At 40.0% G+C, this 15,238-nt stretch overlaps 1 protein-coding gene and 1 pseudogene across 1 annotated transcript; both read left to right on the forward strand.

Annotated features, from left to right (window-relative positions):
- The first annotated feature begins 2,170 nt into the window (after positions 1–2,170).
- LOC119719768 lies at positions 2,171–10,902 on the forward strand (annotated as a pseudogene).
- LOC119719769 (piwi-like protein 1) lies at positions 9,548–14,232 on the forward strand. Its single transcript, XM_038189257.1, has 4 exons — positions 9,548–9,576; positions 10,829–10,954; positions 11,443–11,590; positions 12,798–14,232. Exons 1-4 carry the CDS (start codon positions 9,548–9,550, stop codon positions 12,912–12,914), a joined length of 420 nt encoding a protein of 139 aa, XP_038045185.1. The 3' UTR covers positions 12,915–14,232.
- The last annotated feature ends 1,006 nt before the right edge of the window (positions 14,233–15,238 follow it).

A 15,238-nucleotide genomic window follows, 5' to 3' on the forward strand; every position in this document is an offset into this window, starting at 1 on the left:
TTAATCATTCTCAGTCATGTAAGAGGGATGACAAAACGAGACAGAAATGGTTTTAGAAAGTGTTTTCATGTCAAATGTTTGTAATCTATCAGCTCTGCAATAATCAGAAACGGAAAGGATTGACTCACTAATCCCGGTACAAACTGTTATTTCGTTTTACCATTTTAGATTTTCTCAAAAACAAACACAGTCAACGAACCATTGAAAGTTTTGTCGTTTTACAGTTTTGTTAAACGGTCAAACGATATTAAGTCACAAAAAAACAATGACCTTTTAGTTATTTTTTTTAAATTGTAAAAAGCGATAAACGGTTAGTTGCTTTATTTTTAGAGTGTTGTTTTACAAAAACATGACAATGACAATGACAAAACGGTCAATAGTCTTGTCGACCATTTTTGGATTCAGGTTTGGCAATTAAGCAATGCACCTTGGAATGTTAATGTCATCATCATCATCATCATCACTTGGTACACGGCAACAGAACTAAAAGTTCTATGACGCCGCGGGGTTGTGTCGACCTTGTGATCGATTCACTGTCAGGGAAATTGTCCTTCTTACAATTATGTCGTTCTCATGACAGAATTTGCGAATATTGGCTATTGAAGAGCCGCGCCAAACTCCAATTTCCTTCAAAATATCTGCAATTTCTTCATACGTCTTACCACCCTGTATCCTTTCTGAAATTTCCTCCTCGAAATTTTCCAGAGCCATTTTTGCTTGCAACTCTTTAAGCCCCACCAATTAATCTCAGTAAATGGGGGTCAGGGTTACGCCAGGAATCACACCACGCATTAATTATGCCGAGGTAACAATTCTTCGTGCACGGCATGGTCCCCCTCCACCCTCCTCCCCCTTGCCCACCGCCACCGTGACAAAATGCACCACAGACTGTTAACTATGATGATACTGAATTTAAATTGACGAGAAAAAAACAATCTGTTTACATGGTACTTATCTTTTTGAATCACCCTGTGCAGCTTACAGTTCTCTAACAGTGCTTGGGCCCTAGCGCTGACGTACACATTTACTCTCAGCTGAGTGTTGTGCCCTAACCGGCACAAAGTTATGGGAAATTTCCTAACGGGGAAATTAGGACGGAGTTATGGGGACTTTAATTCTGCTCCCCGTATAGTGTCTTCAGTTCCCATAATAACTATCGCTCAACAGGTGTGTGGTCCCCACAGTTACGTACGGAACAAGATTGCCGTATGTGTGGAGTGTTCATGTGGGCATGGGCGTCGCCAGGATTTTTTCTAGAGGGGGGCAAAACATTTTTTGGCCAAAAAATGCTTGTATTTCTCAACACATTCTCGATTTATCAGTTTTAGAGGGGGGCAGGGACATTTTGCCCCCCCCAACTCATTTAATTTACACCACTTTGTCTTCGCGCCTCTTTTTCTTTTTTTTCTTTCTTTTTTTTCTTCCTTCCTTTTTTTTTTTTTTTTTGCTTTTCCAGGGGGGGGGGGGGGGCAAGTGCCTCCCCTTGCCCCCCCCTCGCGACGCCCATGCATGTGGGGTTGATGTACAGAGGGAGACGTTACAATGCTAGTACTTTTATTACAACTTTTATAAGGTACAGCTAGGCAGGCGCGGATCCATGGGGGGGGGGGGTTTTGAGGGTAAAATCTCCCCCCCCCCTCACACCAAAAACAAAAACAACTTGACTAATAATATTGACCTATATGTCCGCCTGTACGCAACACTCGAACACAGAGGCATAGCCAGCGGGGGTAAGGGGGGTATTTGTACACTATTGTGTGATATAGTGTGCCTGCTTGTCTGAATTGAACAGTGCCCCCATTGGAAGAATGGTACCAGCCCCCGGAGTGTCCGATGGAAAAAACCTGTCTACATTTCAGCACTGATTTACTGATGTAAACAAATCTGACACCCCCCCCTGCAAAAATTCCTGGATCCGCCCCCAACAGGTCTGTATTTTTATGCCCCGCCGGTGAACAGTGGTAAACACAATTCAGCCTTTGTAAAACAGTACCCCAGAAGAGAAATTCTAAACTACTTTTCTTGTTTTTACTTGAGTTTGCAAATGATTCAAACACAGCTACCGGATTTCATCCCTGCTTATTCCTCCATGGTTAAAATTTGATTGAATATCTGATTTTTGTTCTTTCCATTTTTATTCAGTGCAGGTTTGAGCTGTGCTTTCTTGTGAACCAAAATGCTCCCCAGCTGCAAAACAGGGCTTCTCATCTTAACCTCACCGATAAACCAACCATCAAACGAATCATGCAGTCCCATACTGTGCCATGCCGCCAGCTGCATATTGGAAACACTCTACGTACAGCTGCATCCCGGCCTTGACCACGAACTGGAAGCGTACAAACAGAGACTGATTCCCGTTACGCAAGATGTCTGCACAGCCATCACTGCAATCTACGCCAAGTCGGCGCAGCTACAAGGGCAAGATGTCGGAGTACTCGTAAACAATATAAGTAACCGGTCTGGCACCTCGACTACCACTAAAATTCTCAAAGGAGAAGTTGGTCTGGTACTGACTGACTGTCTCCTCTCCAAACAAACTCCAAGCGTTACTCAAGTCGTGGTTTGTATTCCCAACAAATCATACCAGAGTCTAGCTGTCTGGTTGAATGTTAACAGTTCTGCACCGATGGATGCTGATGCTAAGCCTAACGAAGTAGACTGTTCGCCGGTTAAGAGTTACGGAAGCGTGGTTCTAGGGGGAACGTTTGATTGCATCCAAGCTGGACATAAATCCTGCTGAGCGAGTCGGTATTAGAGCAGAAGAGAAGATTACAGTTGGTGTGACAGACATATCCATGCTGCAACGTAAGAACGCATCAAATCAAGTATTCATGTAACACAACCCTTATTACATTCTTTCTTTTCTCTTAGCTGAGAGTGGGTCATACATGTATGGCGTTGCGTATTATACAAATAGTGAATGTGTGTGAGTGCAGTGGTAAGAATAATTTCATGAGGTGACAGATGGAATGTTCCATTCCAAGAGACGAAACCGAGTGGAAGGGAACATTCCCAATGAAATTATTTCCATTGCATGAATGTGAATCATTCATTACTGTATTTGTTTTGCCACCAATGTTTGCTACCACCAACCGTCTCAAAAGTCTCCCATTGTGATATTGGTCCATAGGTTCCATACATCCCTAGGTACCAATTGCACCCCTTGGCGTACAAAACGCCAATGACATCACAGCTGACAACAATTGTATATTCCAAAAATTCAAACCAGTTTCAGTATTGGATGTTTGAGCCTTTAAAAATCGCAGGTCAAATTAATTACCGGTACTTGAGCAATATTAAATGACGGTTGTTTTGCAGGGAAAACACTACCAAAGTTGATCCAGCAAATGGATGCGCGCATCACGTCTGTCCGTGACTTCATCCAGGATATCAAACCACGCATCTTACAATCAGACTCCATCGTGCCCATCACGGATCCTTACGGCCCCAGCGTGGTGGATCCAGACATGAGGTGCATTGTGGTCAGTGAGGAGACCAAGAAAGGTGGAGATGCTGTCAATAGGGTCAGACAGCAAAAGGTATGTGCCAGCTTGTATGTGTGTATAGGGAAATAGGATTATTTGCTCTTCTTGCATTTTGTCCGTTTGCAATATTAACACCACTCAAAATCCAAAGAACTTAGAAGAATGATCAAAACCAAGCCTGTTGAAGTTCCAGCTAAGTGGATGTTACACTTTTTTTGGAGAAAACTGACGAAAACCATGCACAACCTTTTGATCGCAAAACGTGATTTCGTCCATGGCACTCTTATTTCCAAAATCAGTCAATTGACTGATTGTTATAAATCACCTAAATCATGTACATTTCTTGATTTCTTCTAAATGGCGCCAAGCCAGGCAGAATAATTTCAAGGGGTGTTTAGTACCAGTACAATCTTTACTTCAAGTAAGCTTTTTGATAATAATTCGTTAGCGTATACTTGTAGGATAAACACAAGTGATCCTATCCCAAAAACAATTAATTTTTTCGTAGCCTGGTGTCTCATATGTTCGGCTCACACTTTGAAGAAGTTATCAAACACATTGGAAATTCGAAGCAGCACCACGAATGACAAATCTTTCATCAATTGACTGCACACGGGAGCTATCTGCTTACACCACGGGCCACGAATGGACCGTTGTCGTAAGCAGATATATAGCTCTCATGTGCACTGGGCTTTATGAATGATCTACATCTGGCCTGTACAGGCTGGATGCATGAAATGACGATAGCTGTGAATTATGACCATTCTGAAACCATTGAATGGAAGTTTGTGCATGCACTCTGGGACCAAGTTTACTAGGCTTGCCGGGTCTTGTTTCAGGATGTGATATATATACATGTATAAAGTTCATGATGTGACATGCATAACGTACAATATATTATTAAGTTATGGCAGTAATGGCAGCTTAGTGACCTGTGTACATGTACATTGTATATGCATTTGTTTTTGTTTTCATAAATTGTCTACAAGCTGTGCTTTTTGTGTTGGGTTTCATTCTTGTTTGCAACTCTGTGAACTGCTGCTGTGCTGCCAATGCTTATTCCTCCTAAACTTCTATTTTGAGATGCCTTTTTGAATGGTTATAGTGTGATGTGTTAATTGTCCACAAAATTAGACAACATTTTTTCTATGTTAACATTCATTTTTGAATCCAATGTGAAGAATTCTAGTTATATTATTTAAGCAATACAAAAACGTGAAAAGAGATGAAGAAACAACTAAAACAACAAACAAAATAACAATGATGCTACCAAAGGGAAAAAAGTCGAAAAAAGATTTGCAGTGTTGTTTTTCAATTTGTTCATGTTGCATTCAGGGTCTGTGTGTACTAGACATACATGAGATATCTCTAGTAGAGGACATCAATCATGCTGCACATGAAGAAGCTAAGATAAGTTCCTCAACACAAAGGATTGGACTCCTGGGAACACTGCTCAAGCAACCCACGGTGAGTAATGCAGTGTTGCATTCATGTTGCATTCAGGGTCTGTGTGTACTAGACGTGCATGAGATATCTCTAGTAGAGGACATCAATCATGCTGCACATGAAGAAGCTAAGATAAGTTTCTCAACACAAAGGATTGGACTCCTGGGAACACTGCTCAAGCAACCCACGGTGAGTAATGCAGTGTTGCATTCATGTTGCATTCAGGGTCTGTGTGTACTAGACGTACATGAGATATCTCTAGTAGAGGACATCAATCATGCTGCACATGAAGAAGCTAAGATAAGTTCCTCAACACAAAGGATTGGACTCCTGGGAACACTGCTCAAGCAACCCACGGTGAGTAATGCAGTGTTGCATTCATGTTGCATTCAGGGTCTGTGTGTACTAGACGTGCATGAGATATCTCTAGTAGAGGACATCAATCATGCTGCACATGAAGAAGCTAAGATAAGTTTCTCAACACAAAGGATTGGACTCCTGGGAACACTGCTCAAGCAACCCACGGTGAGTAATGCAGTGTTGCATTCATGTTGCATTCAGGGTCTGTGTGTACTAGACGTACATGAGATATCTCTAGTAGAGGACATCTATCATGCTGCACATAAAGAAGCCAAGATAAGTTCCTCAACACAAAGGATTCAACTCCTGGGAACACTGCTCAAGCAACCCAGGGTGAGTTTTTAGGCTAAAAGTGAAACCCTTTTCTGTGGAGTGTCAAGGTTTCGTTGTATGGCTATGCTAACCACAATATAAACCATTCACAAAACAGTTGCTCTGCCAGATTTCCACAAAGACACCACTTTTTGCAGTGCATTTTCCAATTCCATTCAATGGTGGATTATTAATCAATAATTCACATTTTGCAGTGAAACACTGAGTTAAAGATGAATTTAGAAACAAAATTTAACAAACATTCTACATAAAATAGTATCGAGACTTAAAAGTTATTTGCAAACATTCAAAAATGAAATTGTCAAAACATCATGAAATACTCGATTGTAAGTAAATAATAGGATCAATCATCCTGTGAAATCATTGTGGCTACTAAGCTGCCATTTTTGAGAAGAGAAATTGCCATCATTTCCAAACCATCATGCTGTCCAATGGAAACCTATGCTTTGAAAAGTGACGACGCACTTTTTTGAAGTTTTCTCAAACAGTACGATATCTACTGAGCTGAAATTTCAACAAATTAGTTTTGTTCAATAAACTGCTTCAGAATTATTAAATTGTTGTTCCTTGAGTTAGCAAAATGGTGTCCATTACCTTTAAACTTCAATTTAATATGCGTCTCAAACCACTGGATTTACAATGGCTGTAACCTGTTATATTAAATAATTATAATAAAAACAGAGGTGTAAGTATTCTTATTAAAAAGACATTTTAGTAAAATATAAGATAGAGCAAATATAAGGATAGAGCACTGATTTTCATCGGGTTTTTGTTGCAGTGAAATGTTGTATTTGTAGCATTTTGAGTAACAAGGAAGATGAGTGGTTTGCAAAAATGAAAAATTGGTTTTCTCTATAGGAGATTGAAGATGGATGGGCTGGGTTCTGCTATGAGCTATGGTCATACATAATTCGCAAGGATGAGGACAGTCACGCCTTCCATTGATGATTGAAGCCTGGGTGGATTAGCTCTACTATAAGTTGTGGCCATGCATTATTCATAAGGATGAGATAGGTCGCACCTCATTCATTATGACAAGACCACGCCCCTTTGAGCATCTTTGCACACAGTGTTATTATTGGACTAGCCCAAATTTAGTGCAAAATTTAAAAAAATTGGACATGAATAATTCACTACAATGAAAACAGTCATGTGCACTTCTCAGTCACTCTGAAATTACACTCCATTCTCATTATGTGATACTCAGCTTCTCAACATGTGTAAATTATAACTAGAGTAAGATTTGTTTCTGCATTTTTACTTTGGTGACATGGTCCTTGTATAGTTTATTCTTTTTCATCTTCTTTCAATTTTATTTTTTTGCCAGGCCTTGAAGCGTGTTCTAGACAGGGATCGTCTACCAGAGGAGAAGGCACGACAGCGCATAGAATCCCAGCTCAGTAACCAGGAACGTGTGGATCATTCCAATGTCGTCTTCTGCACCTTCTGGGAGCCAGAAGTCACTCAGAAACAGGTACACGTCGGGTTTAGCCTTTTCGGTCGAGCCCTTCAATTGTTTTTTTTTTACCTTTTACAAAATCCATCAATTCACACAAAAGTTGGGGACAGAAGAGGAAACCCCCCCCCCCCCCAAAAAAAATAGACTCCAAATTTTGCAAGAGCTGCATGTTTCTAATGTGCTTATAAAATAGTCACTTTATACATGTACTTTTTTGCAATTAAAGACATTTTTCTTCATTCAGGATTTCAAACATATATATGAAGAATTTTGTTTTTCAAAAATGCTGCGAATGCTTTTTCATCTTCTTTTGGAATCCCGCCCTCTCCTGGCTGCCCAAAGCCAGTTGTGATTGCTTATTAACCCTCCACACACATTCTGTGCCAAGTTGTCCTTTCACTCAAAATCAATCAAGTGACTGTTTTCAATTATTCAAGATTCCCAGACTACATAAAGCAGGATTGACTGGCTGAGACTGTTTATGTAACTTGATACAGCTATGCCTTGACTGAAGGTGATTGACAGTGTTGTTGACTCGAGTCGCTGACTCGGACGCGAGTGGGACTCGAGATGCTATTTTTTTGTCTTAAGACTTGACTTGACTTGAAAAAAAAAATGACTTGCTGACATTAACACATTTCTTCAAGTTACAAAAAAACACAAACCTCTGGGCGTTCATGCACACTAGCATAGTCGGTTGAAAAGAATGCAGATATACATGGCGAATTAGCAACCAGCATGCGATAGCTAGGCATCCTGAGCCTGCCACACCTCATGTACATGACTAGCACTATGCGTGTGTTATGGACAACATATCATACTCCACCTCGTGCATGCGAGGTGAAGTTTGTGCCGTGCGTAGTCTGAGCACCATCCATTGTTATAGAGCGGTCATTCCTTAGAGACTATAGGCTACACGTACACTTAAAGTGGTTTACCGTAAACGTGCTAAATGCAACTAGGGTTTAAATGACTAGAAAACGGCTGCTACCCCCAATCCGCCATAAAGCAACAAGAATTCACATCATGCATTGAAGGGAATGTACAACATTTGCTTTTGCTGCAATTTTCAGAAATAAATGGATTTGGAGGATTAGTATGTTATAGCAAATATTGTTAAAATGACTTGTTTCACGTTTTGGGCTTGTAAATGCTGGAAAAATCAAGAAATCCAATCATGTTATTGTAGTCTGGTTCCCTGACCCCACTAAAGATGAAACGGAGCAAGTTTTGACTTCGGGGAATTGTAAGGTCAGAGAATCAGTCTAGCAGGCTTGCACCCCATCGCAGGTTTGTAATCAATTGGAAAGAAAATGCAGAAAAATTAATTAGGAAAAATTAGGAACAGTTTTTGAAAAAAATGCAGTTTTCTCCAATGCCGCAGCCTGGTCAACCAACCAGCGTTGGAAAAATACAATTTTTTTGAAAATGTCAGCACACCAGGAGCCTCGATTTTACAGGATGCTTTAGACTGTTATTCCCTAACAATCCAGTAAGGTATTTTGTGAAAATTTGATCATTTCGTTTTGTGATGTTTGCAAATGTTGTATCTTCCCTTTAAACGAAAACGTTCAGAAGGACATTTTGTCAGACGTCCTTCAAACATTATATCAAAATGCATTTTTACACTCTTTAGATAAAAATAAGGTGCTTGAGAGAGGATGTTTGAAAAGTTTGTTTTTTATCTCCTTACATGATGCACGCTTTGATAAACCCCATTCCCATCTCTACTCTGGCTCCATCGTGGAACACATAAACTGGTTCCCGCACGTAGTATGTGCATCTAATATTTAAACAAAAATGACTCGAGACTTGACTTGACTTGAAAAAAATTGACTTGGGACTTGACTTGACTCGTGAAAAATTGACTCGAGACTTACTTGGAAAACAATTGACTTAAGACTTGACTTGAAAAAAATTGACTTGGGACTTAACTTGACTTGCTTAAATTTGACTTGGGACTTGACTTGACTTGGAAAAAAATAAGCCAGCTGTGCCTACCGCTTGTCTTTTGTCTGTTGACTGTAATTATGACTAGTCACTGTGCTTGCTTGAAATTATTATGATCTGACTGTGTAAAAGGCTTGGCAGGGGAAGAGGATTTAGTTTTTGACTGTCTGTGACTGTTCAGATAGCAGGAGGGTTAATTAAGAATACATGAAAACGTAGTTCAGAAATTATGGCTGTTATATATACGTGTATACATTTGTCATAACCGTGCAGTTTTTTTCACATTTTTCAAACGGATATAGCATTTTCGAAACACTCTCTACCAAAGTTGGTGCACTGCAGGTCAAAAAGTACCGTACCTCGATCCCCTCTTACCACAGCGATTTCATTAAAACCATGCTGACATAAGTTGTACATTGTCTATCCATTTGATTGTATCTTAGGTGGAGAAGGCTTGGGCTGGGCTTATGGAGAGATTACCATCTCGTGAAGCTTAATCACAGCAGCCTAAAGTATGACGGCCAAAGGCACCAGGAGCTTGATGTAGCTTTGATGTCATCAAAGGTATGACCCGATCTACTATGAACGTGAACTGTGGCTGAAAAGTAGGGTGTGCTATTTTGGGAATCGGGTACCCGACTGAAAAAAACATGGGTACCAAGGTACCTGTTAAAGAAACCCAACCCCAAAATTTAAATCTCGGAGGTTGCACGGGATGCGACACTTATGACAGTTCTGAAGGTCAGTAACCACACCTACTCCCACAAGTGTGTATTTGCCTGCAATTACGCAAAATGTATGCTTAGCAGCACCACAAAACACAGTTCTATTGACCCCACAATTTGTGGTGACTCCACTCAACTTGACTCGAGTCCCCAAGGGAAAATGACTTGTCTCAAGTCGAGTCACTGTGAGCAAATGACTCGACTTGACTCGAGTCCCTCATCAGAAGATGGCTGATAATACTCGAGTCCCAAAAATATAAGCAAAACATTGTGAAAATGTCTGCAATGACTTACAGTGCAAAATTTATGTTCACGTTACTTTGCGAATACAGAACGGTACAGCGGCCCCTTGTCATGTACAAAAATACAACGTGTCACAAACTCCCACCTCATGGTTCTAGAAGGCACAAAATACTATCCAGGAAATGGATTTTAAACACATTTTCCAATTTGTTGTTTCATCATTGGCTTTGGGCGATAAGTTCTTGGATTCGAATGCTGGCTAAATTTATGCCCTCCTTTTAAAAATTAAATAGATACGTGCCCACTTTTAAACAATCAGAAACAGTTTTGTATCATGCAATTTGGTTTTGATGTTGTCAGCGATTAGCCAAAAAAATTCTAGACCCGAAGCCAAACCAGATAGCCTATAGGATCGAAGTTTCACTTCTTGTTAACTGTTAGTGATACAAATGACTTGGTCTCTTGTCTTTATTTTTTATATGGCGTTCAAATATTAGTGACTCGAATTGACTCAAGCTAAAAATTTGACTCGACTCTTTTCAACCTTCTTGACCTAATGACTTGACTCAACTCAAGTCACTTCTTTAAAATGACGAGACTCGACTCGAGTCACTTCTTTCTAATAACTCAACTCGACTCGAGTCACAAAAAAAACAGTGACTCGTTACAACTCTGCCACAAATTATGTGACATGGTTGCCTCAAATTGTATTCTCATTTTGAATCTTTCTCATTTTGCTTTTTGACATAGAAGTGTCGTTTACTAGTGTCTCATGTCATGATAGACAATTGTGCCAATAAATGTTGTCTTTGATTGTTTGTGTACAGCCCTAAGTGCGCTGTGGTCGTCATTAAGAAGCGAATCAACAATAGATTTTGCTCCTTGAACCAAGGAAATCTCGTCAACCCATCCCCAGGAACGGTGATTGACTCGGTGGTCACCAAACCAGACTTGTAAGTAAACAACTCATTGGAAAAACATCAAACAGAAAACAAATTATTATCCCTGTACACTGTAACTAACAAAAACTTAAAAACTTCTGAAAATCATAAGTTTGTTCTGTTATTATAGACTACTAGTGCAGTGCCCGTTCAAAATGTGCCTGTTTGGAATGGGCACATTGCTTAGTCTCCGGTAGACCCACAAACGTGGCGGTATAGAGTGCAGTGCCCGTGTAACAACGCGCCATATCTACACCTCACCGTTGCGTAATCCTCCCCCTCAAAAAATGGTTGAAGCCCACCTCACTGTTGCGCGATCTTTCCCCTTAAAGAAATGGTCGAGTCCATGCAGCCAACCCTAACCCTAATCCGAGTATTTTTATGACCCTGCTGGATCCAACAATCACCAATAGATACTGAAGTATGCAGCCTGCTGAAACTATTAACATTTATTTTGACTGTATGTATCACTCTGACTGGTCTCCATTTTGTGTCCACAGATACGACTTCTTCCTTGTCAGTCAGTCTGTACGCCAGGGCACGGTCACTCCAACCAGTTACAATGTGATTTGGGACAATTCGGGTCTGGCACCAGACAGCATGCAAAGCCTGACCTACAAGCTCACCCATCTGTACTTCAATTGGCCGGTAAGGAGCGGGGCAAGTTATGAACGGCATTCCAAAGCACTGTGACTATCCTGTATATATGGGGGGGCTAATCGTCCTTACTCGCAGCATGAGCTGAATTGCAAAGGACGTAGCTACAATGTGGTCTTGCCAAAGGCATGCAAAGGCGCCTTAGGCTGCCGCCATACGACCCATGTCTGACCACAGAGCACAGCCAGATCAAAAGTATTGATTTTTGCAGAGGGAAAAAAACTGAGGTCTAGGAGAAAAAGCATCGTGGCATAGGAGAGAATCAACAAACAACTCTCCTCTCATTATGACCCGACTTGGGAATCGAACCCAGGCCACAGAGTTCAACGCTTTACACACTGTGCCACCGGTGCTACCCGATCATAATTGAACCCAAAGCAGTCACGGTAAAATTGGACAGGAGTCAAATCTTTTCAGTTTTTGCAAATTTCACAGCAAGTTATTTGCCATAGAGGTCATCAATTTAGTTTGAAGTGGCACAAGCACAAATAGCTCACGAGTGAATAAAGATGGCAGACGGCTGCTTCAGTACGTGCAAAGTCATAAGACATGTCATGAGAGAACAAAGGTGGCAGACAGCTGCTTCAGTATGTGCAATGTCATAAGACACGTCATGAGGAGATAAAGATGGCAGACGGCTGCTTCAGTATGCGCATGTCATAAGACACGTCATGAGGGAACAAAGATGGCAGACGGCTGCTTCAGTATGTGCAATGTCATAAGACATGTCATGGGGAACAAAGATGGCAGACGGCTGCTTCAGTATGCGCATGTCATAAGACACGTCATGAGGGAACAAAGATGGCAGACGGCTGCTTCAGTATGTGCAATGTTATAAGCCATGTCATGAGGGAACAAAGATAGCAGACGGCTGTTTCAGTATGTGCAATGTCATAAGACATGTCATGAGGGAACAAAGATAGCAGATGGCTGCTTCAGTATGTGCATGTCATAAGACATGTCATGAGGGAACAAAGATGGCAGACGGCTGCTTCAGTATGCGCACGTCATAAGACATGTCATGAGGGAACAAAGATGGCAGACGGCTGCTTCAGTATGTGCAATGTCATAAGACACGTCATGAGGGAACAAAGATGGCAGACGGCTGCTTCAGTATGTGCAATGTCATAAAGACAGTACAGTAATTATAGAGTTCAGTTCCATACTCATCTTGTCTGTTTTTTCTGTTGTTTTGCAGGGAACCATTCGTGTACCGGCCCCCTGCCTCTACGCTCACAAGCTGTCTTTCCTTGTTGGCCAAAGCCTCCACAAAGAGCCCCGGATTGAGTTGGCTGACCGGCTGTTCTTCCTATAGGCAGTAAGACCAGGGGTAATATGTAAACAATAGCTTACGTTTGCCAACGTTAGCAGCTTTTGCTCAAGTGGGACGGACTATTTTCTGCTGAAATTTGCGAATGTTAACAACAAAGGCAAATGGTCTTCCTATGTCGTATTATCAAAATGAAACTTTTATGCTGTAACGCTAAAGCTCCATGTTGGAGATGTCATCACTAGCATAAACAAAGTGACTGGAAAGATTCAAAATAATGTAAATGGGGCACAAAACAGCAATTAATGATTATTTACATCTCTTTCAGTTTGTCATCAGGTTAAAAAAAATATAAAAACTACTTCATGATGAGGGTTTTGAGGTCACAAGAAGTAAAGTCATTCCATGGGTTGGATGGTCACCACCTCAGATTTTATTTTTAATATTCCTCCATAAGATCCAATTGTTGCAATCTTCCATCAGATCCAATTTTTTTTTGCGATCCTTAAGATCGAGTTGTTGTGATCTTCCATGAGATCCATTTGCTGCGATCTTCCATAAGATCCAATTGTTGTGATCTACGGTATAAAGATCCAATTGTAGCAATCTTCCAATTGTTGCTATAAGTTAAAAAGAAAAGTTAATCAAGAATATTTTGTAGACTTAAATTGTAGAATTGTGAACTTGCACAAAATGAAGGCTTGTAGATGAAATGTGAATTTTTTAAATGTGATTTATTTTAAGTCACACAAGTTCAAAAAAACAACACAATTTTTTGAGGTTTCTGCAAGTCTTTTCCAAAAGTGTATAGCAGTTACAATTTAGAAAATCCATCATGTGGTTTGTAATTTGACTGAAGCACGATAGCAGTGTTTTAATTGTTATGTACATCTTACATCCTGCCAAAATGCCTTTGAACAAAATAATGACTGTAAATCTTCAAAATGAAGTTTTTTATACTTACAATTTTCCCTGTTTAAGAAAGTGTGAATAAAAATGTAGGTTCAATTTTGTTCTAAGAAATGTTAGCAATTGCAGATTGAAGTCTAGCAGTGATGTATAGTCAAAGGGGCTTTGAATGAGACTTTGAACATGGACACGTCACTTTGCCCATATGCAGGCTTACAATGTTGCCAAATTTCTGATTGGTATTCTTAACCTAGTCTAGTGTTTGCATGGTGCTTGTGTTCTTGAGCAAGCCACTTTACTGTGACTTTATACTCTCGAATACCGTGTACTGAGAAACCTAAATCTTAACATAGTGCAACCGTGCAGCACAAGAAAACAGAATTTTGTTTGAAGTGAGTCCAACACATAGACCTCATGCATCACAGGCATCTCAGAGGCTGTTCGTTGTTATTTTAATCTAATAACAATGAATACACAAAGGCTAGACTCATGCCTAGCCAAGCAATACCAAACCATTGCCCTCTAACTCCACCCTAATGCATAAGGTCTAACCCTGCTATTCCCAGTGCAGTTGGCAGAGAATTATCAGACCTTTCAAAACATTTTAAATTTGCCTGACTAAAAGGGTTTTGAAAGGTGAAATAGTGCTGGAACTTTGAATCTTTTCGAAAGGTTTCGGAAGGTGAAGCAACTCTGTGGGCAAATTCAGTAAGTTGCCTTTCAGTACCTTTCGAAAGGAATTGAAAGGTGTGTCAGTGCAATAACAATAAATTCTGGAGGATTTTAAAAGGTCCTGCATTTTTTGTCCTCCAATTTGCCAGAACCCGATTTTGAGGTGTTTTGAATGGTCAAACCACAGGAGAGGTGTGGTCTGTAACATGTTTGAAATCTTGTCATAGGTTTCTCTGGAATCTCTTTTCGCAGCCTTGCATCCAGTCTGCTAATATTGTTCTTTTTTCAAGTTGGACATACATGGCACCAGTCTAGTCTTTCACTTAAAATGTTAAAATTGGTTCATGCTTCCAAATCACTTGGAATAGTCGATTTTTTTAGTTTGAATTAAGACTTTTAATTCGATATGATTAAAATACTAATGATCTCATCGTTGCCTTATACAAAAATGGCAAACTTGCCTGAATACATATGTCCAACATTTAAGATTGTTATTTTAATCAGTGATTACTAATGTGCTTTCATTTCGTTCTATTAATTATCAATTATTAACTAATTCTTAAGTAATTGTATCTTATTAATTAGTTGGTTCTTAGAGTTCTTTAAATGATTGCATATTTTTATTAGTTTGGATTCATTTGTATTATTTTTTCTGGGTGTTATTTTTTTTGGGGGGGGGGTCAATTTATTTCATCCCGAGTGTTTATATTTTGTGTTTTTCCTTCTAATTTCACTTTGTAACTTCATATAGTTTGGGTCGAATAAATAATAATAATAACAATAATTAT

This window comes from Patiria miniata, unplaced genomic scaffold (genome assembly GCF_015706575.1).
Source record: "Patiria miniata isolate m_02_andy unplaced genomic scaffold, ASM1570657v1 HiC_scaffold_8, whole genome shotgun sequence".
NCBI classification, from domain to species: domain Eukaryota; kingdom Metazoa; phylum Echinodermata; class Asteroidea; order Valvatida; family Asterinidae; genus Patiria; species Patiria miniata.

What these genes read in the sequence shown, in the direction of transcription:
- LOC119719769 (XM_038189257.1), top strand. Translation starts at nt 9,548, where the DNA reads ATGACGGCCAAAGGCACCAGGAGCTTGAT. An exon ending in AAAGGCACCAGGAGCTTGAT is followed by an intron (nt 9,577 to 10,828) that starts GTAGCTTTGATG and finishes GTTTGTGTACAG; the next exon opens with CCCTAAGTGCGCTGTGGTCG. An exon ending in GTGGTCACCAAACCAGACTT is followed by an intron (nt 10,955 to 11,442) that starts GTAAGTAAACAA and finishes TTGTGTCCACAG; the next exon opens with ATACGACTTCTTCCTTGTCA.